At 46.0% G+C, this 25,348-nt stretch overlaps 1 protein-coding gene across 1 annotated transcript in view; it reads right to left on the bottom strand.

The window, feature by feature from the left end:
- The window catches only part of DNAH1 (dynein axonemal heavy chain 1), a 74,582-nt gene that overhangs the window by 40,325 nt on the left and 8,909 nt on the right, over window positions 1–25,348 (bottom strand). Inside the window, 19 exon segments of the mRNA XM_064157016.1 lie at window positions 183–395; window positions 1,280–1,533; window positions 3,337–3,535; window positions 4,470–4,637; window positions 8,822–8,963; window positions 10,356–10,438; window positions 11,190–11,309; window positions 11,958–12,183; window positions 13,583–13,776; window positions 14,353–14,503; window positions 15,279–15,577; window positions 16,782–16,993; window positions 17,804–17,961; window positions 19,168–19,420; window positions 19,935–20,096; window positions 21,053–21,185; window positions 21,684–21,840; window positions 22,309–22,483; window positions 24,862–24,934. Coding sequence (XP_064013086.1) covers window positions 183–395; window positions 1,280–1,533; window positions 3,337–3,535; window positions 4,470–4,637; window positions 8,822–8,963; window positions 10,356–10,438; window positions 11,190–11,309; window positions 11,958–12,183; window positions 13,583–13,776; window positions 14,353–14,503; window positions 15,279–15,577; window positions 16,782–16,993; window positions 17,804–17,961; window positions 19,168–19,420; window positions 19,935–20,096; window positions 21,053–21,185; window positions 21,684–21,840; window positions 22,309–22,483; window positions 24,862–24,934 — 3,372 coding nt within the window.

Raw genomic sequence — 25,348 nt, 5'->3', positions numbered from 1 at the left:
TCTTTTACTGAAGTCAGAGGGCTTTGAGAAGCCTTCTTCCTCCTTAAAGAATGATATTCTCCTGAGAGCTGTCCTCCCAGCTCCCTAGCAGTAGCAGAAGCTGCGCAGCCTCCACGCTCAAGCGTGGCAGCACAGCCCAGCTGCCTGCCTTCACCACAGGTGTGTGGGTAACAAATCAGTACCTGTGTCATCTTCAGATTATTTTCCCATGTGCTCATCCTTTCCTCAAAATGTCTTTTGCATGGTGAGAAAGACATGCTCTGAATCATGACAATGTGATCGTCGAGGAGCTGAGAGACATCGTCGGTGCTCTTCAGAATAAAGGTACCTGTGTCTTTGTAAGGCACCACAGTAAATAAAACAGACTTCCATTCGCTCTCCATCTTGCTGAGTGCCTGCAACAGAAGGACAAGCAATTCAATTTTCAGTTACCACCTGTGCAGCGGTGATCCCACTTTCCACCTTTCTTATTGCCCCTCTCTAGCAAGTGACAGATTTTTGCTCTTGGATTTCACTGGAAGCAGCAGCTATGTGTTTAGTGTGGGACACAGCAGCAGCACGTTTCTTCTTTGCTACCTCTGGACTCAACACCTCAGTGATGTCCTGGAAGGAACACATTGAGGGGAAACAGGCCAATTGCATCTCCAGGCCCAATTATGCTAGTAGATGTACTGAGGCTGCCAACAAAGTGCCTATTAATGAATATGGTTAATGATGGCTTTGTGAAAGGGGTAGCTAATTCTTGGGAACTTGCCCAAGATTTCAGAGGATGAAAACTGCCAGAAGGTAATGAGTTTCAGTCAAGATCATCTTAGGTCACATCCAAACTGAGGAACTGAAGCTGAATGACTACCTAACCTATGAATCTCCAGAGCCAGCAACTCTTGCCTGTAAGTTTACCGTGTTAAAGCTCTGTTTCCAGCCACAGCTAATCTCCCCAGTGTCACGTTTGAGTGGCAGAATGGAGGCAATCAATATATTTTAATGGAAACAGCCACTAATCCCACAGCAGTGTGTGAGACCCAAGCAGTGGATACACGTAATCACCAGGCAGCAACATTATACAACTAAAAGTCTATGCAGGCAGAAATGACTTCTTCTGGTGCAGGAAGTCAGCTGCATGGCCATTGCTCCCCTCTCTAAGGGCAGGAGCCTTTTGACTTGTGCTGTGGAACATGCCTAATGCTCTGGGACAACAGGAACATCACCCAAGGCAATGACTGCCAGCTCAACAGAAAGGTATCTGAGAAGTAAGCCAAGCAGGTCCCTCTCTCCTCACATTCTCAATGGCGTATTCCTTGCCAGCTATCTCAGCTACTTTGGTAATGCTCTCAATATGGTCCATCAGCTTCATGTCCAAGCAGTGATTAAGTGTCAGGGTGGGCTCCAGCTTGATACTGATGTTCATTTCCTCCGACAGCATCTCCCAGTGTCGTTTTCTCATATCAGGATTGCACAGTCCTTGAATTAAGGGTATGTACAGTCTGAATTCTTCAGTCCTGTCTCAAAACTCCATGGCCACATCCTGGCAGGCTTTCAGGGAGAAAATCAGAAGAACATCAGCAACAACAGGGTGAATTGCTTTAAAGAATTTCCTACAAGTTGTCTAAAGCCTGATGTCCTTGGAGACATAAGGTATGGAGTAGGTAAGCAGAAAGATGGTACCCTGGAAAATGCAGGTTGAAGTAATGAGGACACACTCTCTACATGGCTGTAAGTGAGGATTCAAGCCCAGTCCCAGAAGCAGACCTGTCTGTTAGCCAAAAGTCTGTTACAGCCATGTCCGTGCTAAGCTGAAGTGTGTCTTAGCCTAGAGCTGACTGGATGATGAGAAGCAAACAGACTTAATTCCTTAATGATGAAGCCACATCTGCCAGCCCTGTAGAATCTCTGGTCACTTTTCCACAATCTTTGGCTCCTTAGTAAGAAGACTGGGCTGTGCATTATCTCACAGCTCAGCCCAGCCCATCCTAAATGGAAGATGGATGCTACCCATAGGAGCTAGAAGTAGGCTGGGATCATAGTCAGCTATGGAAATGGAAACCAGGCAGGAGAGGCTTCACTAGAGCTGAAGGTACTTCTGCCTCAGGAAGGGCAAAGTTAAGGAAAGGGATTTGCTCTCTGGGGACATTCTGCAAGCCCTCACCTCTGCACTGGTCGCATCCTGCCCTTTTTCAGCTTATACTATTGCAAGCAAAGCTATGGACAGGGAAAGAACAGGGGAAGAACAGGGGACTTGCTTCAGTTTCTATATCTAGCTGTGACACGAGCCTCCTGTTATTGCACCCTGTGTGGTCTTACCACCTCAAACTCCCTGCTGGATGGTATGCAAAGATAAGGCAGACTCAAGGACAAGCATGTATTTTAGCAGGTGCCACGGAATATTGCAATGAATATGAGCAGGTATTCTTAGTATTTCTGTTTACCATAATGATTCATAGTTACTCACCCATCCACTCATCACCTCCTCCATTGGGGCTGATTCATGGCATTGTTTAAGAGCAAGTTCAAGTTAAAATGGATGAATCAAAAATCTCCCACTGCAAAATATATTTCAATCCAAGCCATCTGGCAGGAGATCTTAGCATTAGCTCTAAAGAATGACCAATGCATCTCAGAGAATCATGGAATGGGAAGTTAAGCTACAACTGAAGTCTCAATTCTAGCTTCACTAGAAGCCATGGTTAAAAGACCTTTGTGTGAACTGCAAGGGCTGAGCGTGATCATCTACACTTCATGCAGGCAGGGAATAAGACAGTTATTAATTACATTCCACAGATTATTTCCAGATTTTGCAATTTAATTTCATTAATTAAAAAGAAAAGTCAAGATCTCTTCTGACTTGCCACTGAATTCATTAGCCAAGAGAGAAAATAAGCTTGGCTAAGAAAACAGCACCTGGAAGACCTAGATTTGAGTTCCTTTGCTGCCTGACTTGCGTGAGGGCTGAAGCCCACATGTCTAGCCACTGGGCTATATTCTCTGACTAGTCTGGATTATTTTACTTTTTATAAATGAGTAAACATCGAGTGCAACATAAGAGGGTGGCTTTTTATTTTAGTACTGTCTTAGGAACTAGTTATAAAAGGGATTTGCAGCCTGGTTGTTTCTATGCCAAACTGATACTTCAAAAAGCAAACCAGGATCTAGATGTGAATCATGATACTTCCAGAGGAGGGGGGAAATGGATATAACTTTGCTAGCATTTTCCCAGCTGTCATATACAGAACACATCCAGGGGACATCCTGGCAGTCCCTCTTCAGGGCACTCAGTGACATGCCTCACATCAAAACGTTGATATGCACCAACGTCCTTGCCCCAGACTGCTTATCTACCTGGAGACTCCTTGAGCTCCTTAATGCATCTCTGCATTGTCTTAGAAGAGTCACTGACATTCTTTTCCAGCTGCTCAGCTGCAATTTCCATGACAGAATCATTCATCCAGCTCTCAGACCACTGCATCCAGTCAGATGCTGTAGTCCAGAGATCGTGGTACAGCTGGAATTTCTTAACCATCCTGGCTAGCTTATTGTACTTTGGGAAGAGGGGAAAAAACAAGCATAAGCAACAGGTGTTTTCTCCTCTGGACAACAGCTTTGCATGTCCAAAGGCCAAAAAAGGGCACAACTCTTTTCTGGATGTCAAGCAAGCAATGAGGAAATGTATCAGAATACCTTTTCCTGGGCCCACACTGCAGATTCTAAGGGACAGTGACTTGCAGAGCAGGGCCCTTACACCTTGATGCCAAAATGCATCCAGTGGAGCTCTGCCTGCACAGTCTCTCTCTCTCTCTCCACTTACCTCTCCAAACGCTCTGCTGCAGAACGAGGAGATTTTGATGGGCTGCCCACACACAACTAGTATCAAAATTTGGATCCTTATAGGGAAGGAAAAGTGCCATGGGCTGGGAGGCGGGAAAGCAACACGTGAACTCCACTTCTACACTGCAGCCAGACTAGGCGGGATGGGGATGACAATGATTCATTGGCAGCTGAGCAGCTACAGGCAAAATGAGTGCTTGCTACTATAGAAGATGTTGTCACAGAAGAAGATGCTATGGCCTGAGCCCAGCCAGCTGCCTGCACACCACTGTGCCACCACTCTCATTCACATCTGTGTCACTGCAGTAACTGCCTTACAGAATCTGATGCATCTTAACTGCTGCTTCAAGACCTTCTCCATCCAATTCCTCCTCACTACCAATACTCAGCCCGGAGTATGGACACCCAGAGCTTCTCGCAGTGTGGCAGTATCAGGCCCTTGAGCAGCCTTCCACATTTGCCTGGGATCAGCTCTTCTGCAGCACAGTGGAGTGATGGAGCAGTGTGGTCACTGCACAGGACTGCACAGCAGTTCACCAGATACATCAGAAGAGCATGAAGGATTCCTTCCCAAGGAACTGTGTCTTATTTGCTCTACCTATCACCTAGAAGGCCCAATACAGATTAGGGTTCAGTAGGTACAGGACCTGACACTTACAATTAGTAACTTTCATCCCAAGGATTCTTTCTCTGTTGTTGTAGATAATTGCCAAATTTTGAAGCTCCTTCAGCTGCTCCCTGACCTCCCTTGCTTTGTTAGCCAACTCGTGGGCTTTGTTAATGTCTTCCTGGACAGAAAATTCACAAACCATCAGCTGGAAGAGAAAAGGCAACATAAGTGTGGCTCTGAAGCTGAGTGCTGCCTCTGGAGAACTCGACTTTCTGTGTGCTCTTCATTACACATAAAGTATGACTGTTACGCTTGCAAATTTCACCTCCCCCAATCCAATTCCACTTCTGTTTAGACCACAATGAAAGCAGTGAGGAGAAGCAATAAGCAGTGATCAGGTGGTTGAAAGCACAAATGTGATGACCAGCTGCTTTTCATCTTTGTGACAAGAGTTAACCCCTGAGGGGCAGGAGCAATAAGTCTATGCCCAAATTTCTTGCTCCTGAATTTATACTGCCATTAGTTACAGAATCAGGGAAGTGAAAACGGTAGCTCCACTGAGTCACTCTGGCTCCAAGAATTGTTTAATAACACATAGAATCATAGAATCAACCAGGTTGGAAGAGACCTCCAAGATCATCCAGTCCAACCTAGCACCCAGCCCTATCCAGTCAACTAGACCATGGCACTAAGTGCCCCATCCAAGCTTTTCTTGAACACCTCCAGGGACGGTGACTCCACCACCTCCCTGGGCAGCCCATTCCAATGCCAATCACTCTCTCTGTGAAGAACTTCCTCCTAACATCCAGCCTAGACCTACCCTGGCACAGCTTGAGACTGTGTCCCCTTGTTCTATTGCTGGTTGCCTGGGAGAAGAGACCAACCCCACCTGGCTACAATGTCCCTTCAGGTAGTTGTAGACAGCAATGAGGTCTGCCTTGAGCCTCCTCTTCTCCAGGCTGCACAACCCCAGCTCCCTCAGCCTCTCCTCATAGGATTTGTGTTCCAGGCCCCTCACCAGCTTTGTTGCCCTTCTCTGGACATGCTGCAGCACCTCAACATCTCTCTTGAATTGAGTGGCCCAGAACTGGACACAGCACTCAAGGTGTGGCCTGACCTGTGCTGAGTACAGGGGCAGAATAACCTCCCTTGTCCTACTGGCCACACTGTTCCTGATGCAGGCCAGGATGCCATTGGCTCTCTTGGCCACCTGGGCACACTGCTGGCTCATCTTCAGCTTACTATCTATCAGTACCCCCAGGTCCCTTTCCTCCTGGCTGCTCTCAGCCACTCTGTCCCCAGCCTGTAGTGCTGCTTGGGGTTGTTGTGGCCAAAGTGCAGAACCCTGCACTTGGCCTTGTTAAATCTCATCCCATTGGCCTCTGCCCACCCATCCAGCCTGTCCAGGTCCCTCTGCAGGGCTCTCCTACCTTCCAACAGATCAACACCTGCTCCTAGCTTGGTGTCATCTGCAAACTTACTGATGCTGGACTCAATCCCCTCGTCCAGGTCATCAATAAAGATATTGAACAGGACTGGGCCCAGCACTGATCCTTGGGGAACACCACTAGTGACAGCTGCCAACTGGATGTGGCACCATTCACCACCACTCTCTGAGCTCTGCCATCCAGCCAGTTCTTGATCCAGCACAGAGTGAATCTGTCCAAACCATGAGCTGCCAGCTTGGCTAGGAGCTTCTTGTGGCAGACAGTGTCAAAGGCTTTGCTGAAGTCCAAGCAGACTACACCCACAGCCTGCCCCACATTCATCAGGCAGGTAACCTGATCATAAAAGGAGATCAGGTTGGTGAGGCAGGACCTGCCCTTCCTAAACCCATGCTGGCTGGGTCTGATCCCTTGGCCATCCTGTAGGTGCTTTGTGATGGCACCCAAGATGACCTGTTCCATCACCTTGCCTGGCACTGAGGTCAGGCTCACAGGTCTCTAGTTTTCTGGCTCCTCCTTACAACTCAATTCCCTTTGATTTCTCTCTGGTGCTGTCATGTTTAACCCTCTCCCCCTTCCATTCTAGTTTAAAGCCCTCTCAACAAGCCCAGCCAGCTTATGTGCCAGGGTCCTTCTCCCCTTCTGTGACAGCTGTATCCCATCTATTGCTTGCAGACCTGTGGCAAGATGAAGTTCCCCAAGATCAAAGAATCCAAAGTTATGTTGGAGGCACCAACCTCTGAGCCACTTGTTCATCAAATATGCTTTCCTATTCTTCTCTGTATTCCAGCCTGTAGCTAAGGGTATAGATGAAAAGACTACCTGTGCCCCTGCTCCTTCAACTGCTTTCCCCAGTGTCTTAAAGTCCCTTTTGATAGCTTTTAGCCCTCTGTTATTAATCTCATCATTCCCTGCCTGTACAACTAATAGGGGATAGTAATCAGAGGGCTGCACTACAGTAGGCAGCCTCCTGGTAACATCCCTGACCCGGGCTCCAGGGAGGCAGCAGAGCTCCCTGTGGAAGGGGTCTGGCCGGCATATGGGGCCCTCTGTTCCCTGCAGAAGGGAGTCACCAATAACAATTACCCTCCTCTTTTTCTTCTGGGTACTTGTTCTGATGCGAGGGGGCAACTGATTTGTCTCAGTTGCCCTCCCAGCCGGTGATGCTTCTGCCTGCTCCAGGATCACCTCATCCTCAACCTCTAGTGCCCTATATCTGTTATGTAAGGGCAGCTGGGGATGTGAAGATGGCTGGAAGGGTTTTCCCTTGCCCCTTCTGGCAGGCACCTGCATCCATTCTCCTTGGTTGCTCCGTTCATCTCCCTCTGGCAAGGGGGACTGCAGAGCATGGTGCTCTCTTTTACACTCCCTTTCAGCCTTCAGGCGTTCCACCTCTCGAGTTCAGTCACCAGGTTAAGACGACTATTAATCTGCTCACACCTGATGCAGCCAATGCCTGGGTCTCTCTCGACTTCGAGTGCCAGGCTCCATCACTCCTCGCATCCAGTCGTCTGCACGCCTGCATTCCTACAGGTGGGCTCTGTTTGGGTGCACACAGTATTACAAGTATTGTATAGCTTGGACCTGGTTTGAACCATGTCTGGCTTTCCTGAAGGTCCGATGATGCCGCTCCGCGCTTGGATCCGCCGCTCCGCGCTTGGATCCGCCGCTCCGCGCTTGGATCCGCCGCTCCGCGCTTGGATCTGCCGCTCGCCAGGCACCGCCCCTCCGACTCACCTTCCTGCGAGCACTTAGCGCCTGCCCAAACACATGCCCAAAGCTTCTCTAACAACTTTACTGTTTTGTTTCTTTGGTTTGGGTTTTCTTGTTTGTTTGAGGGTTGGGTTTGGTTGGTTGGAGTTTTTTTTTAATCCAGTGTTGGAGTATTATCATTTGGGGAGTCTATTTCCAAGGTAAACTAGGTGACTGATTGCAGCCTTTCCAAGAGAGCATTCCCCCCGGCTGTATTTAAGACTTTCTGGTGAAAAGCAAAACTCAAGACTGTTTAAGCAGAAACCAGAGGTATCTCAGCTCTGAAACCTTGCTCATTTCAGGGTCTTTCACACAAGATGAGTTAGTTCTGCACCTGAATGCTGTATTTTCCCTCCTGATGGCAGCACATCATGAGAGACAATCTCATGAATACACAAGAAACAAAAAGATGGTGCATGGGTTACCCAATCATCAGGAACTAAAATAGTGTGTATCAGTAAAAAAGAGCAGTATTTCTTTCACATAAAAACTAGAATCTTAACCAAACCCTCATTTTCCAATTAAGAAACAAACAAACAAGCAAGCAAACAAAAACCAAACCATCACACAAAAAAAACCAAACCTAACTAACTAACCAACACCAAAAGAAGTAGTTTGATAATCTTTGGTCTAACAACACAGTGACATAAAAATTAATCTGACTGAAATCTCATCCACAGCTAGAGCCACGAGGATTATAGAGGAACTTGAGCATCTCTCCTATGGAGAGAGTCTGAGAGACCTGAGGCTGTTTACTCTGGAGAAGAGAAGACTGAGAGGGGATCTGACCAATGTCTATAAATATCTGAGGAGTGGGTGTCAAGTGGATGGGGCCAACCTCTTTTCAATGGTGTGCAACAGTAAGACAAAGAGCAACAGGTACAAACTTGAACATAGAAAGTTTCACCTCACCATGAGGAGAAACTTTTTTACAGTGAGGATAAGAGAGCACTGGAACAGGCTGCCCAGAGAAGTTGTGGAGTCTCTTTCTTCGGAGACTTTCAAAACTCACCTGGATGCACTCCTGTGTGGACTACCCTAGGTGATCCTGCTTTGGCAGGGGGATTGGACTTGATGATCTCTGAAGATCCTTGCTAACCTCTAATGTTCTGTGCATCTGTTTCCCATTTGGCTGGCCACAAACACTTCAAGGCCCCCTTCTCTGGACAGTTTATTGTCAGTGGCTTAATACCTACATTGTTTCCAGGTACTCTTGAAAGTCTTTTTAATTCACAATACGAAGCTTGCGAAATTTGCGTTCATCCTTCAGGTGCTGGAGTCGGACGGATTCAGCTTGCTTAGCTATTTTCACTGGCCAGTAACTTGCAGTCCACCTGCATTCACATGATATAACAAACAAACAAACCAAAACAAAAAGGCAAATAAAGAAAAAAAAAAAAGAGAGAGAGAAGCTTTCTGAGCATATGTTTGAAATGCTGAAAAAAACCCCAGAGTGACAAAGTCAACTCCCACCAAACAAGGAAAGCTTTACAACAACAGACACACATGTGGTTTCAACAAAACAATTCCCCCCCCCAGCTTTTCTTGTTGATATGCAGTCCTTGTGACTAGTCTATTCAAATGGAGAGGGCTGGGAGAAGTGGAGGGCCTTTTTAAAAGGAACAAATCCAGTAAGCAGCTGAAAAGCTAGGAGACAGCAAAATAACAGTTGGCATCCAGAGGGAATGTCTGTCTTTGAATGTATTCACAAGCAACTGAAAAAAATGGGGTCAGTCTTGGTTTGTGGCTTTTCAGAGCTGCTGAAAAAGCCAGTCTCCTGTTAAGCAGGGCAGTGAGGAGCCAGGCTAACCCAGATGCAGTGAAGCCCTGGAGAGCAAGGCTTCTGCAGAGCGCCCTGGAGAGTATAATGCAGGTAACAGGAAAGGCTGCACGAAATGGCTGCTCGTGTCAAAGCAGGTTTTTGAGGTTGTGCTCAGCTGTAGCCTGTTACTCTATTGGATTTGTTGGCTTGTGTGCTCTGTCAGATCCCAGTTTTGCAGCATTAGGCTCCAGGTCACACCTGTGGTGCCCTCGGTGCCTAAGGATGCAGCTAGTGCCTACTAGCTCTGCATGAGTAGTTAGTGACCTTCCAGCTGCATATGTACTAAGCTATCTTAGAGCTGAGCTCCTTTCCTGCAGCTTCTGTGGTGGTTTTGCACTGTGTGTCACATGGTTCTAGTTTCAGGAACACTCTGCAGAGACTCACTCATGTTGCAAACACACTGGACCAAGTCATATGAGAGGTGCTTCCAGGGCTGAGCTGACTTTAGAAGTGAAGCTGTGTTTGTGACCTGACTCTGCCACCAGGGCACAGACAGGCCTCAATCTGAATAATATAGCCAAAGATAACAACTAAAAGGAGACTGCATGGAAAAGAAATGTAGTAATAACACAGGGTTTGTGTTCCTGGCAGTCTTCCTACCTTGGAAGTGTTCATTCAATTCCAGACAGAGACTAAACTGTGCACTTTGAGACCTTGTCAGTATCTCCAAACAAACGAGAGAAAAGAATGTGAATACTTTTAGCAGGTTAATAGCTACCCCTTGCCCCAGGCCAGAAGCCACCACGAATCCAAGCTTCTTCTCTATAAACTTCCTGTCAAGAATATAGAGTTCATACAGCCTGAGAGGCACTTAAAAGTTCTACTGGAGCCCTTGATAGCACTGAGAATGGTAATCGCTGCAAAGTGTTCCACTTTGACAGTGGGAGAGATGCCTTCTGCTCACTTGTCATTGAAATCTTCATCAGTAAGGACATAAAGGAATTCCTCCAGGACCTCGTAACCTTTCATGACTTTCCTAATCAGTTTCTGCACAGGGTGAGAGAAGGAGACAAAAAAAAGGAAAAGGTACCTTTAGACCATACTGATTCCAGTTCTCTGCTGTATACCTCATTTTCATGAGGTGCCTTTGAAGGGTGTTATTTACACAGGCTTAAAGTGATGTAGGCTGCTCTCTCTGCTGTGTGAACAGGGGGAATGGATTTGCAGCCCCTTGTTCTGCGACTGATCATGCCACCACCACCCTCTGTTCTATGGGAATGAAGAGAAGTGTGACCCAGTGGATAAACTGAGTGCTTGAGGGTACCCTTCAGGTTCTTTCCTCGGCATGGACAAGTTGGCTTTACAGCTTGATGCCTTTATTCCCTCATTTGGTCAACTGAGAAAAGACCCACACCTTGAATAACTTCGAAATCACTCAGCACTAGAATGCCCCATGAGAAGGAATACATCAACAGCAAGAGCAACATTTGGTACCAGAAAGATTTTCTTGAAAGCAACACAAAAGCACACAAATGCAGAATGGATCATCAAGGTAGGAAAAAAAAAAAGCAGAGAGAAGTTCTTTCAGGCAAGATTTTTAACTGCTATTTTGTTTTGCAGAGATATTTAGATTTGTGATGTGTATTTAAGAACACGAACCTCAGGAAACACAAAAACACAAAGCATGCAAAGCCATCCAAGTGAAAAAAAAGGGAGTTTTGCTTATGAGACACCGCAATGACAAATTTCCTCCTCACTTCCCTTGGTGTCCTCTGTCCATAAGGAGATCATCCCCTACCTCCTGCACAGCCAGCTGCTTAGGAACTCCCTTCATCCACTCCCGCAGCTCAGCCAACTCCTCGATACTGTTTGGTTTCTCATGCATTTTGCAGCTGACATCTTTATACACACCACAGATCTGCAGGAGGACACAGCAGAGAAAAGGCCATCAAAAAATCATTAATTGCTAATGAGCAAATGGGAAAACCTTCCATGATCCACCCACTTCCCATTCTGAAGGTGGTCTAAAGTGATGAATAACACAGTCCTATTCCATCTCTTTTTTTCACACAGTCTTTCTCCATCCATCTCATTTGAGCTCAAATGAAATGAGACTGCCAAAAAAAAAGAGGAACCACAGGTATGTAGCTGAAGTGATGACAATAACAGACTTAGACAACCCTCTGGCAGATGCAATTTTCTAGATTCCAGTTGTCCTTAGAGCAAGCAGGAGGACTTTCAGGTTATCTACTAGGCAGATCTTTTCAATCCACCTACATATTTTTATAAGATGACAAGGCCTTGAAGAACTTCATCTCAAGAGCTACAGCTTTTAGGTATATAACTTGTTAAGAGCATACAGTACTTGATTTGGTTAAGTCTGTATATATCCACTCTGGTCATTTTGGTTGGTTTTGTTTTTTTAAATAATCACTCCAATGCAACCTTTAAAATGTCCTCATTGACATGACCTCACTTGCTGTACTTTAGCCATTTCACAAACACAGTGGCTTCAAAAGCAGAAGGTCAAGACACTGACAGATACCTACAGAACCAAATAACTTACATTCACCACCTGCAAATGGAGGGATTTAGCCAGGATGTCCAACATGGAGGTGGCAAGTGCTTCGTATTTTTTGGACAGATTTTGCTTAACACCTTCTACATTGATGTGAAAGGGACCAATGACAATAGAGCTGGGTAAAGTGTTGAACAGGTTCTCCTTTTCAGACAGCTGCAGGTTTACTATGCTCTTCACCTCCTGGGCAGATGGACATTGCTCTTCATAGTCTCTGTGAGTAAAGACATCACCAAACAAACAAACAAAAAAGTAATGTAATGCAACCCTTCAGATTCTTTGAACATCCAGGCTGTTCACAGGATGTCCAGATGGGTCTGCCCAAAGGATTGATACACTGAGTATGCGTATGTCTGCTGTTATTAAACAACAGACTCATGGAGTGTTTTGGATTGGAAGGGACCTTTAAAGGTCACTGTGCCCTGCAATAAACAGTGACATCTACAAATACATCACATTGCTCACATGTCTATTTGAACATAAATAGCATGGACTGAGAGAGTACCAATACCTTCTAGAACTTCTCACCAAAGATATGTCTACATAGGAAGTAAGAAGACTTTCTACCACAGTCAAGCACAAGGGCTAGTTCTAACTGAGCAAGGAGGAAAGATACCCCACGTGAAATCCATCTATTTGGATGCCCAGCCTGCAAAGAAGGCTTTGCTTTGGTGTCCTCACAGCTATGGTTACCAATGGCCAGCAGAGAAAGCCAGGCTGCCTACACCTACTTCTACTGCATGTAGTGGTGTAGATAGGCTTCCAGCCTTGAAGGATGTGTGTAAAAGCCCCATGAAACTAGCAAGTAGCATGAGAACATTACTGGGAAGCAAGAGAAGGGACAGACTCAAATCCACAACAGGTTTTAGAGCACAGTTAAGTGTGCAGTGGAATATGATGACAGAATAGCTGCAGGAAAGGAGCGTAAGAAAGAGATGGAAGAGCTAATAAGGCAAAAGAAGAGGAAGAGACAAAATGAAAGCACTGGTGTAAATGGGGCAATATCAGGAGGCACTTTGGTGGAGGTCAGGCACTTCAGTGTGCTCTGGGAAGAGACAGAAATTTGTCAGATGGGACTGGTAAACTGATTTAAGTTCGGATAACAAAAGAGAAAAAGAGTTTCACTCCTAATGCTTGGAGAAAATGTGAGGCCTAAAAAGATCATTAAAGTAACAGAGGCTAAAGGACAGCAGAGGTGCAAAGAGCTCTGGCAGTGAAAACAATGAGGCTGAAAGAGAAGAAAACTGTTGCTCTCTGCAGAACGTTATCAGCCTGAACAGATGCTGTTTGAAGGAGGTCAGAGTCAGGTATGTTAACTGGATTTCCAAACAGGATGAGTCATTTGTAAGGCCATTAATATGTCCAGTTACATTTACAATCATGACAGGATTGTGACTGCTGTCTGAGGCAGAAAGAAATTCTCACTGCCAGCACCAATGTCCTCTAAAAGCATTTAGAGGACTATTACCCATGTCTGAAGATCACACATCTGAGGCATGTTACACACATCTGTGGCCTCAGAACGGGTCCTGCATTCTCACACACATCCACACAACCACTTCTGAAAAGGCTTGCTGTTTGAGTTAGAGCTGTCTTTGTCAGAAGCCACTCACCTCAGGAAGTAGTGGGCATCATTGTTATTTAGCTCCAAGAACTTCTCGTATCTCTTGGCATAGGCCTGGAGGGCAATCAGTGCCTTCTGAAAGGCAGACCGCACAGTCTCACGCTGTTCCTCCACTTCTGGTTCATTTAAGTCCACTGAGTCCAGTAAGGGTGTGCCTGGGATATGTAGGTTGTCCAACACATACTGAAAGAGGAAAGAGAGAGGTCTAGAGAGGACTAGCAGAGCTAACCTTGTCTCCTCAGGAGAGAGGCAAGACAATCACTAGTGGCATCTTTGGGAAGTCATAAAGTCCATCCTTCTACACTGTGCCAGGAACTGTTTTATCAGTTTTATGTTGTCCCCAAAGAAGGAGGGTCTAGGGAGACAGGTCTTTGACAGTAACAGGTAGAAGGATGCATATGCAGAAGAGATCTGCAGCACACTGACAGCACTGGAAAAGGTGCTGCTTCCTTTATGAGCTTGCTTTTACCAGCTGCCATGGTCTTAGGGCAACCAAGCTACCTAGGACACGTCTCCAGAGAGCCTGCAGCATGAAAGCAGAGATAGCAACCAGATAAAATATCTGCAGGGTTGAGGATCTTGAAGAAATTCTCTCAGAAGAAAACTGCATTAGCATAAAGTTGTGCCCAAATGAATTTCACAGGATTCCCAACTACCTGTTTCTGCAACTCTCTCCCTCAGTACAAGCTCGGGGTGTCTATGCCAAGCTGCAGTGCACTGAGATTTGCACAGCTTTATCACTGTTGACATTGAATTCACCTTCTCCAGCTGTGGGACACCATGAGTCACCAGGATTCCTTTGTTGAACAGAGAAATGAGGGACCTCTCAAAGCTCTCCACAGAAGGGTTGAAATGAACACCACAGCTGTCTAGCACAAGGTCTGTTACAAAGAGTGGATTCCTTTGAGATCTGCAGTGAGAAGAGATAAGGAAGAACAGGGGTGATTTTTGAGACGATTGCTCTGGTGCTAGTACCTAAATGCCTACTGGACAGGAAAGGAGGAGACAAAGATTATCCCGTGCAGCTGAAGGTAGGAGACAACACGTTCTGAATTTATCAGTAAAGACATTAAGAGCTCCTGCCTATCAAAGGAGAATGACGTTGTCAATCGTGGCACACCAAGATCCCCAAAAGTCATAACCTTCTGTTGAGAATTGGAACTGCTTTACAGAAAAATTGCAGGTGTTCTTCAAGCCAGACAGTCAGCACTTCCCATATACTCCTAAAATGCACCTTCTGGAAGTTATATTCAGTATCTACCAACCTTGTATGTTATCAACACAGCTCAGGATCTGCTGAAGCCACTGTCAAAACTTCCACTGATTTCAAGGTAAAAGGCCTCAGGTGAGTGGAAGTTGTAAAAAAGCTTGCAGTGATCATTTGCTCCCCTGACAATGCTGGAAGTGGCTGATTTTTAGAACAGTATGTCAAAGTAGCAGACCTTGGTTCTTATGGGTTGCCCCATATCACTAACAACAGCTTGACATCTCTGCTAACAGCAGCCAGCTCTGTGTCTCTCTTCCATAGTCCAGCAACTGTGCCAGGTGGAGGACTAGAGGAAGCAGCCCATCCTAAAGCCCCAGCTAGAGGAAAGGCAAAGCTTGCTTGCAAAACCAGTGCTAAGAGAGACAACAGCACTATGTCCTGTTGTTCTTTTCACCCTTTTTCCCTCTCCCTTTCTTACCTGTAGGGACTATTGATGAGGTCACCTCCCCATTCCATGTCCTTTGAGCAATTCAGGATACCATGGCAAGCATCCAGCAAAAACTGGGTGAAGCTGATCAGTGAGTTCTGGACCAGACAGCGCAGGGAGTCCTGACACATGAAGGTGATGCGCTTCATCAGCCTATGTAGTTTGGACATCTGGTAGACATCCCAGCGTCTTTGCTTCAGGTTGTACCAGCCTTTGCCTACATTTCCCAGGTTGCTCTTTACTGCAGCCTTTAGAGTATTGATCCAAGTATCCTCAAGAAACATCTTAACCTAGGGCAAGTTAAAAAAGCAAGCTGTGTCATCCTCCAAGGGCCGATGGGAAAGCAGTACAGTCAGGTCAGCTGCTGGTTGCGACTTCTGGACGCTTCTCTGCAGTGAAAAGCAACTGCTCTCTCAGAGCTGCAGAGCTAAGCAGTAGCTCTCAAATCCATGCACACACGTGTGGCATTTGAACCTGGCAACACATCTCCTTCACTCACAAAAGTTCTACAAAAAGAAAGCTTGGTATGAAAACCCAGGAGTGCTCTGTTCTTGCTTTTCATACACAGTCATTCCTTTTTGTTCTCTTTTCTATAGAGCAGTACCCTGGAGCTGCCTGTGTCAGGGTCCCTCATAAAAAGTTGTGTAGACAGTATGATGAGCAAGTAAAGGACAGAATGTGGTCTTCTCTTGACAAGTGAGGAGAAAGAGGGGAAGGAGCCAAGGGCAGCAGCAGTCTGCAGTGGTTTAATTTATTAAAATACCACCAAGTGTCACTTTCACTCCACAGGCAGCTGCTGTGTGTAATAAAACAACCCCAGTCACCAAGTGGATGACAGCACTGCCTGGCTGAAACAGCATGGGAACGGGAAGCACCAGTACATGTCCTCTGCCACTGATTCATTGTGAAACCCTGTGCAAACTACTCTCTGTGGCCACATCCAGGGTGCAGTGTGCTGCCCTCATTTAGAAGGCATGCAGATCTTCTGGTGAGATTTGTCCCAGTCTGTCTGCTGGCATTACAAGCAGAGTAATTGAACTGCATAAAGAAGAGAGTGTAAAAAGGCATTACCCCCACGGAGTGCTTCAGGGGGGGATCAAAGCTCTTGTGCCAGGCAGAAGAAGGGAGAGGGAAATAAAAACAGAAAAAGAAGAGGAACCTTCTGAGTACCAACTGGGACTGTTGTCTACGCAGAGATGAAAAGAAGGAAAGAGGGGCTATAGCCCTGTGCAGCCACTGACTCAACACGTGACTAAAAGCATAGCCAACACTGGCTGATGTTAACTAGGGGGCTATGGCTCTTCCAGCCCATTCTCCTCACGTCCCAGTAAATTTGACACACGCATGCAGATTCCTCCCTGCCCCACCCACAGTGTCTCCTTTGCAAGCTCATCTGTGGCCAGGTTATCGATCTGCAGCTGCTGTGTCTAATATATGCTGACAGCCCTGCTGGCTGCTCCACATGTTCACACCCTCCACACCTCCTTTGCTCACCTGAGAGAAGGTCTGGACCTGGATCTGTTCAAATTCTTCCAAGCAGACACATTTGGCTAAGGTTGAGTTAAACAGTGACATGGCAGCTGCCTTGTTGCACTCATTTTTCACCTGTGTAAGAAGCAAGATGACTTCTGGCCTGGTCAGGAATGAGGCAAAGCTGAATCTTGCTTTTTGTTCATGAAAAGGGTAGTCTGGGATCCAGATGAGCCCTGGCACCAAAAGAACCACAACATGTTATTGCCTGCAACATTCACCCCAGCCTCTGGTTCAGAGGAGAGCACAGCTCCCTCTGGGACAGCACTTGTGAGAAGGACTCTCTGATGCACAGGCATCATCATGTAGCAGTTTCTGCAGAGGGCTGGATTAAAGAGATAATTTCTGCAGTATCCCATCAGGAGCTGAGGGACTGTCTTGGTGGCTGACCTTCCTGAGGCTTTGGCTCATGAAGTTTCTATGAGAAAGCACACGGCACTTGAAGAATCCTCCCACTGAGGCCTTAAGGTGCAACTGAATCACCTCATCTGTGAGAGGCCACTTGAGAACCACTTCAAGGCATTCCAACTTTTGCAAGATCAAAGTGCAGAAAATACACTCCTTCATCTTTCATTGTCATCATTTTCCTCCAGTTTGGGACTCTAGAGGAGCCTGAGCCCTCTTTCATACCTGAGGCATGCCACAGCTGAACACAGGAAAAGGGAGGCAGCCAGCACCAGCACAGAGCAGAAGGCAGCTAAGCCAGTGACACAGCCATGAGTTTAGTGCCATTAAGGGTACAGCTGCAGTCACTGCAGCTGAGTTGATGAACAGTAAGGTGTTACACTGAGGCAACATGTACATGCTAACGTACCCTAAAAAGCAGCAGTGTGCTTAAATGTCTCACATAATCTCCTGCTGCTGCCCCTTATGAGCCCTAACCATTAACATGAACCTGAGAGGTTTTGAAACAAAGCATGGATCCTACCAGAGGCAAGAGGTCCCATAACCATGCTGGGTTCAGACTGCTTCACTGTGTCACCTACCTTCCTCTGGTACTTTTTTCTCCTCTTTGTCTGGCAATGTGACATAAAAAAAGGTCTCAGGTTTGGAAGTGACGACTCTGTCAAAGATGATCCTGTTCATGGTGCATTCATAGTCTAATGCCACTTGTTTCTCTAGGCAGCACACGCAGTCTAACACCCTGTTACAAGACATGGAAACCACGATAAGCCATGGTGTTTGAGCAGAAGCAGCGTGCCTGTAGCTTTACTGCAACACCCACCCTTCACTCCATCTCTCTTGGATTTTGCTAACCCAGAAGCTCACATACTATTGAATACATTAGGAGAGCTGTGAAGACAATGAAGCAGGCAGTTAAGATACCAACTGGACATTTAATAACAGGTAAATGTCCTTTCAGATCAAAGCAAAATCTCCACTGAGTGTGCACAGAGGGAAAAGCATTTCTGAGAGGAAGAGAAAAAGCCAAGAGCTGAGGAAGCTAGCTGTCAGCTCTGGAAAACTTGGGCTATCTCAGATGTTCTGCCAACTGCCTGCTGCAGAACACCTCTTGAAATCAGTTTCCTCAGCTAAAATGCGTTTAAGTGCTGAAACCTTGCTCTGTTTGCCCTAGGAAATCATCATCTTTCACCTCAAGCAGGTAGAGTACTTTTCTTTGTACCTCTATTTCTGCTCACAAACAGAGACTAATTCCTCTTCAGCTCTCCAGTTTAGACTGGCAGACCATGCAGCCCTACACACCTTCCTGTCTCTGAGCAGGGCAATCAGTCATGGCTAATTCCCAGCAATACCACCAATGGCTCATGATTCATCAGCCCAGGGACTCTTAAAATGCCTTCCTGATACAAACTGCATCTCAAGGAGACACTCGATTATATCCAGGTGTTTACATCATGCTCTGCAGATCTTCCTTTGATTTTAGCAGCTGTTAATAAGCAGAAGAGTCACCAGCAGACAATAGCCAGCTCTCTGGAGACAGCTGGTGGTCTGCAGATCAATTCAGCAATGAGTGATCTGTTCTCTGAGAACACAGGGAGACAGCAAGGTCAACCATGCCATTTCTGTCCAACCTTCCTGCTGTTGAAGGCCACTTTACTGCAGGTGTAAGCATGGCTCAGTGGATCTGCATATGAAGGATATCTACTTCATCTGAGAGTACTGACAGATCAGCCATCCTGTACATGTGTCCCTGGGGCTCTTGTCCTACCTATTTCTGACACTCTGGGCAAGATGGTAGTATGCACAGGCTGGAAAGGAGGTGAGATCCACAATCTATCAGTTGGATACTCAAGATTTGCCTCCATTGCCACTCGTTTGTATCTCTGTGAAGCTCTGCAGTGTTAACAGACTGAAGTCTGAGACCCCAGATATGTACTTGATGCTTTACCTCTCATCTATCCTCAGTCTGGGAGTGCTCATGGCTAAGAGCTTCATCTTCTCCAGGCTCTTCTCACTGATGCTGTTTTGTCCATCTGTGGGCATGCAGTCCACATAGAAGTGATACCTTATCAGTGCCTCTGTCTTTTTACGCAAGCTGTGAGCAGAAGCTACACGCTCTGCAAACACCCGTGGGTCTTCAGCCAGAAACAACAGGCACACTCGTGGCACCCAATACTGACATGGCAACAGTGGGGCTCTCCCTGGAAACAAAAGTAAAGCTTACAGAGTCTACAGGGGATGAACACAAAATGACTTGCAATGCTGGCAGGGGCTCCTTGATGGACTATACAACTGGGCTGGTTTACTGGTAATCAAAATGAAGGACCAAAGCTGATGACAGCAAGAGACAAGAAGCAGGGAACTAGCAGCATCTCCAAACTTTTCCAAAAGGGAGTACTTGATCTTAATCTATTGACCTACCTCCTCAAAATGGCATTGGCCCAGAGAGATAATCATTTAACTTGTCTTGAAAGCAGGAGAGATGGAAGACAAAGGAAAATGAAAGGCCTCAAACAGGCTCTCAAATTAAGGTGTGGAGTTCTCTTCCCCGGAGGTTTTGCAGGACTGGTTTAACAGACATGTCAAGAGTGGTACAAGGGAGAGAAATTCAATGATTTCTTGATGTCCTCCTCATCTCTATCCAAGACCACCATGGATAATGGACCGGCTCTCAGAGTGCATGTTAGGTCCCTAAAGGCCTTATTTGAAACTCACCTTTCGGAGTTACTTCTCCATTGAGAATGGTTCTCCCCTCTTCATCCCGTACCAGCCCATTCTTATCTGTTTTATGGACCAAGTAGAGCTCTGTCTCCTTGTCATAATCCAGAATACCAACATCAATCCATTTGTATATTAACTTCTGGCTTTTGGGGTCCTCTGAGAGAATAAAGGATTAGAAAACAAGGTTAGTCAATTCTAGAGACTACAGCAAATGGACTGTCCTGATCAGAGTGGTGAGGTTTCAGCTAAATCCGTTTACTGGTTTGAATTGGAGTTAATCTCACATATTTTCTGCTCTGATGAACTAAACACTGAATTTGGATCTGACAGCTTAGCATTTCCAACAGTTTGCACCCACGAGACACCTTCATTTTTCTCCTGCTACCTCTGTGGGTTCTTTGTGGGCCATCCTACCACTGCCTGCTTTAGGCAACTATTATACTTGGGTCCCATATATCCCAGTGTCTTCTTTTTCAGCTTCCTGATTTCTTTGCCCCTAGATCCAGCCAAGCTTCTGAAGGCTGCCCCAAAGCTGCAGTCAGTCTGCAGGCCAGCTCCTATGCTTTAAAGCTAGTGCAGATGTGTCAATAGGAGCTGCAGCCATAACTGGACACAAAACAGTACAGCTGTACCTAGTGATACCTTCCATTAGGAAGGCTCTGAGTGGCAGGAAAACAACAGATGTCCACAGCACTTAATTTGCCCCAGATTTACTACTTGGATTTTCACTGCAGTCTGAAATAGACTTCTGATGCTGCACATTCAGTGAAGTCCAGGCAGAAGATACTGTGTTCAATCTAAACAACTAACTTTGTGACAATATCTACATATCAGTAAAGCAACATTTTGATTGTATTAACTTCAAGGCACAGAAAGGATGGCAAAAGGCAGAAGCTACTTCTGAAACAGTGTAAACAGTCAGTCCAGAGCAGGATTGACAGCTGTCAAGATCTCTGGTCTAGCTCTATCTGCCTTAGCCTGGTCAGAAGGACTTAATTGCTTTTTCTGCTGCTCAGAGCTGCCTTTGTCAGAATCTATGTGCTCTCTTCTGCTGAATGGGCCTGCAATTGTTAGCATTGTCTTGCTGGAGCAGTAACTTATTCAAGCTTTACCGTGTCCCAGCACATCATCTGTAGGTAAAAGTGCTTTTCCAGGCACTGGCTTTCTATCCCGAGAACCTGGCTCCAGTCCTAGTGAGATCCACTCTTCTGGAGTTCGACACTCATAGTCCTTATCGTCAAACACCTGAAAAGCCAGGATATGAGTGAAATGGTCTCTTCCTTCAGACAGAAGGAAATCTGATACAAAACTTGATGGGAGGAAAATGAACATGTGGCTCCTACATGCACTATGAAAAGGGAAAACAGTCCAAGTGTCAAAGCTGTGCTGATCTTTGACCAACAACCTTCCACCAGACAGCAATCTTTACCTCTAGCCATTTCCTACACTAGAATAGGTCTCACACAGTAATCCTCTGTCTGCTGCATCCAGGGGGAAATACGAGACAACACACTTTCTTTGGACACACGAATGGCTGCGAGGGGTACCCTCTGACGGAAGTTGTGGGCACCCTGCAGAAGATGCTTAGCATCTGGTAGAGAACCTCCAGGGCCCAAACCTGTTCTAAAGCATTTCCTTGTTTTATCACTTGTATCGATGATGGTTAAGTGTCCTGCGGTTCTCAGAAACGCCCTGTGGTATAAGCACTGAGATAGATCACAAGTACCAAACATGCTCTCTTACCTTTAATGGGAGGTAGACAGGGAAGATAGGATCTTTCCTCTCCCTAATAGTTGGAATGTTGTCAGGGTCAAGGCGCCTTGGCATCAGCTCATTGGAGTCTATCCCCTTGTTGGCCAAGAGCTGAGCAATATCGAAGGTGAGGTACAGCCGTCTTTTCCTGGTTTGATCAGAGGGGGAAATAACCACTTACTGCACCTAGAAGGGCTCCATGTCTGTAACTCCACTTTTTGATCAAGGACCCCTCCCAGTAAAAGGTTTTTGAGCATGCTCCTTATGCATGTACTTCATCTATAGAACACAGTAATTGGATGGGAAGGGATCACCTAGCCCAACCGACAACTTACACACACATACTACAGCCCTTCTATATTATGGACATTGCAGAGCACAGATGAAAACAGAACTGGAAAGTATGAAATAAACACTGTTTTAAAAAACACATTCTCTTCTGAGCTGTCTTGTGGACTTGGTGCGATGCACACAGCCTGCTTGGGAGAGCACTGTCTTGCAGCATAGCATTTCCCTAAAGATTTTGGACATCTCACATCTTCAAAGTAAGAATGTAACACCAGAACCTGCTGTGTCCATTCAGTAATGAAGTCGCTAGGAGTTTCTGGTTTCTTACCTCTCTACTTCAACCGCCCGAGGGCACTGTCCTGGAAGCCTTTGGAAGGGAATCTGCACTTTCGGCCGAAATGATTGTGCTGGGAAATCTGACTTGATGAGGTTCTCAGTGGTTGGTCCAATCATTTGCTTGTCCAGGATACTTTGAATGTCCTCAGGCATCTTGAAGGTTGTGACTAAGAGAAAAAGAGAAGCACACACCTGAACCGACCAGACATCACTTCACTTTACATTCACACAGACAGGAGGACAGTGCTGTCTCCTGGGTTGCCTGCAGAAATCACTTCCCTAGATTGGTGAGAGAAATCGAGCAGACATCAAATGGGAAACATTAAAGAAGACTTTTTTTTCCTGCTGCAATATGTCATTACAGTTTTCCAGGATCAAAATGATGGCACAGAAGAAGCCCCCACTGAGAATTACTGTCATGCACCTTATTAGGAGATAGGGCACTGACCTGGCTCCAAGCTGCTCTGTTCTGTTCCCAGCTTTACCACAGACTCTCTACGTGGCCATGGGTAAGTTACTTTCTCCAGTGCACAGCTTCCCTTACTCTCAGAAAGAGGTGGGATTCTTCTGCCTCCCTGGGGTACCCTGAGACCAAGAGTCAGTCATAGCTGAGAGAAACTTGGTCAAGATGGTGATAAAGGACTTGGAAAGAATAAGCTGCTCAGGTCACATTTATGTGCTGGGGACAAATCCCTCCTTAGTTTTGACTCAAAAGAACCTCCCACTCATATCAGCAGTGGTGTCAGAGAAAAAACAGAGTTATAAAGCAAACAATTTCATGACTTGGCCAAATGATTTCAATGGAAATTTGCACTAGGCAAAAAGTATATGTTCCCAAGAAGTGCCTGAAATTAAACCATGTCATTTACCCCATAAATAAACCAAACTGTTTATATTGCTAAACAAGCTGCAAATAATAGAACAGCAGCAAACTGGGAATTTGAAGCTTAACCTAAATTAAGTAATTGCATGCAAGCATTAAAGAGCACTATTCCCTAGACAGGGAATTGAGCTAAAAATAGATTTTAGTGGAGTGAGAGCTTTTCTTTTGATGAACTTTCACACTCCACCAAGGAGAAACTTATGGTTCTGGCTTGTGAGTGGGTACTTTGGGCATCAAGCTTTGAATTGAATCCCTCACCATGGTCCACGTGCTTCTGCTTGAGTCATAGATGCGACCCCTTGGTTTCAAAGCAGTTGTGCAGAACAGCAAATGATGCTGAAGCCAGACACGTTTCAGGATGATCAGGGACAGAAAGGCTCCTCTAAGAGGTTATTCCCCTGCCTTTCTTAAGTGGCCCCTGCTTCAACCCTTGTAGCTACATACTGCCTGCTTAGGGTAAAAAGGAAATGGCCACCAAAGTGGCTCCCTTCTCTCTCCTCCACGCTCTTAAGATCTAGTCTGGAATAAAAATCACCCTACCTATTTGCATTGTCCATATCAACAGGCACACTTCCAGGAATCCCTAAAATGCAGTTCCTTAGCCTCCTGAATGTCTCTTGCTTGGGGTCTCTACAGAAGAGCCCTGATTTATATTTGTTGTCAGGGAGCACAGCTGTCCCAATTTTGTCACTTCACTGTCGCAAAATCCATGGCACCATCCATTATGGCACTTTGTGCACTTTCAACTATTTATGTCAATACTTAGTGTTTCATTTGCATTCACATTTCCAGCTTGATAGCTTCTTCCCCCTGAAGAAGCAGCAGATCATAAATAGAGATCTGTCTCCACTTGTTAAGGATGAGTCTAGCTTGTCAAGATTCACTTGAGAATGCAGTCATTTGTCCTCGCTCATGAAAATAAATGCCACTTCTAAGCACAGGAAGGTGGTATATATAGTTACCATCTTTCTCCAAGACTAAAATGCTTTCACACACACTTTCTCCCCACCTGCTGCCAGTCTATGATCCATATCCCCAAGAATGCTACAGGGGCCAGAAGAGTGCTGACAGACCTGCTCTGTCCCTACATTTGAGCATCCATGATAGAATATGGTTCCACTTCTGGTAAGCAAGCCAGACCAGCAGCTCTGTATACACAAAGAGCATTTGCATCCAGGGAGAACAAGGCACTGTGGGTTGAAGTTGGAAGCAGAATGAAAAAATGAGTGGACCATGATTCTGACTATGAGTACTTAAGTTCTGAACACAGCTTACACAGGCAGGTCCCATTTTCCCTGGGAAGGGGTGCTGCTCACTTTGTAGGCATTGATAACACTAACAAATTCAGTGCATATGGCCCTTGTGGAATCGAAACTTCAACAGCCAGCTCTGCAGCCCACCCTGAGTCCTGGGAGGAGTGGATACACTCGGGAGAAAGGGCAATATGGCTCTACCACCTAGTCAGACCACCACCCCACCTCTACATGAAATTCACTTTGCACGGGATGTCGAGGCAGCTCAGCACCAATCCTGGGCACTGAGAATGAAAGCAGAGCACTAACTTAGTGTCAGCAGCCTAGCTCCCAGCATGCTCACACTAAGCAGCCTGAAGACTTATGGCCCTATTTCCTGCCAGGTCATGTTTCCTCTTGGTGTATTTACCTCTCGGGATGTGCTCCTCCATGTATGCCTGATTCAGCAAAGAATAGTATATACGGGGGCCAGCACAAACATCCTGAAATGCAGCACGGGAGGAAAGTGTCAGAGACAGCAAAGCACAGTTGTAGCACAGTGGGAGGAGGGGGTTATGAGAGAGAATGAGGCTAAAATGAGACCCATTTTACCAGAGCCTTAGGGACAATTGAGACTGTGAATAATGGTCAGAAAAGACTCAGAGTGACACAAATACCTGTAAACTTCAGTCCAGTGCACAGACAGGACATTTGTCAGTGGAGTGCCAGCTTATGATGTGTTCTGGGGGCTAAGTAGGCAGTTATTAGGGTTTTACTTCCAAATACCTTCTGCAGTCACAGCCTCATGCCTGGCTTGCTATGCTGGCATCCTAAACCTGAGCAACACCATGACAACGATAGAGCTGGCCACTGAGGAAGGCAGCATACCTATGATCAGGAGGAGCCTTATGGCTTCA

Source organism: Pogoniulus pusillus, chromosome 16 (genome assembly GCF_015220805.1).
Source record: "Pogoniulus pusillus isolate bPogPus1 chromosome 16, bPogPus1.pri, whole genome shotgun sequence".
Taxonomy (NCBI): domain Eukaryota; kingdom Metazoa; phylum Chordata; class Aves; order Piciformes; family Lybiidae; genus Pogoniulus; species Pogoniulus pusillus.
The sequence above is the reverse complement of the archived record's forward strand: the minus strand, read 5'-3'. Positions and strand labels throughout refer to the sequence as shown.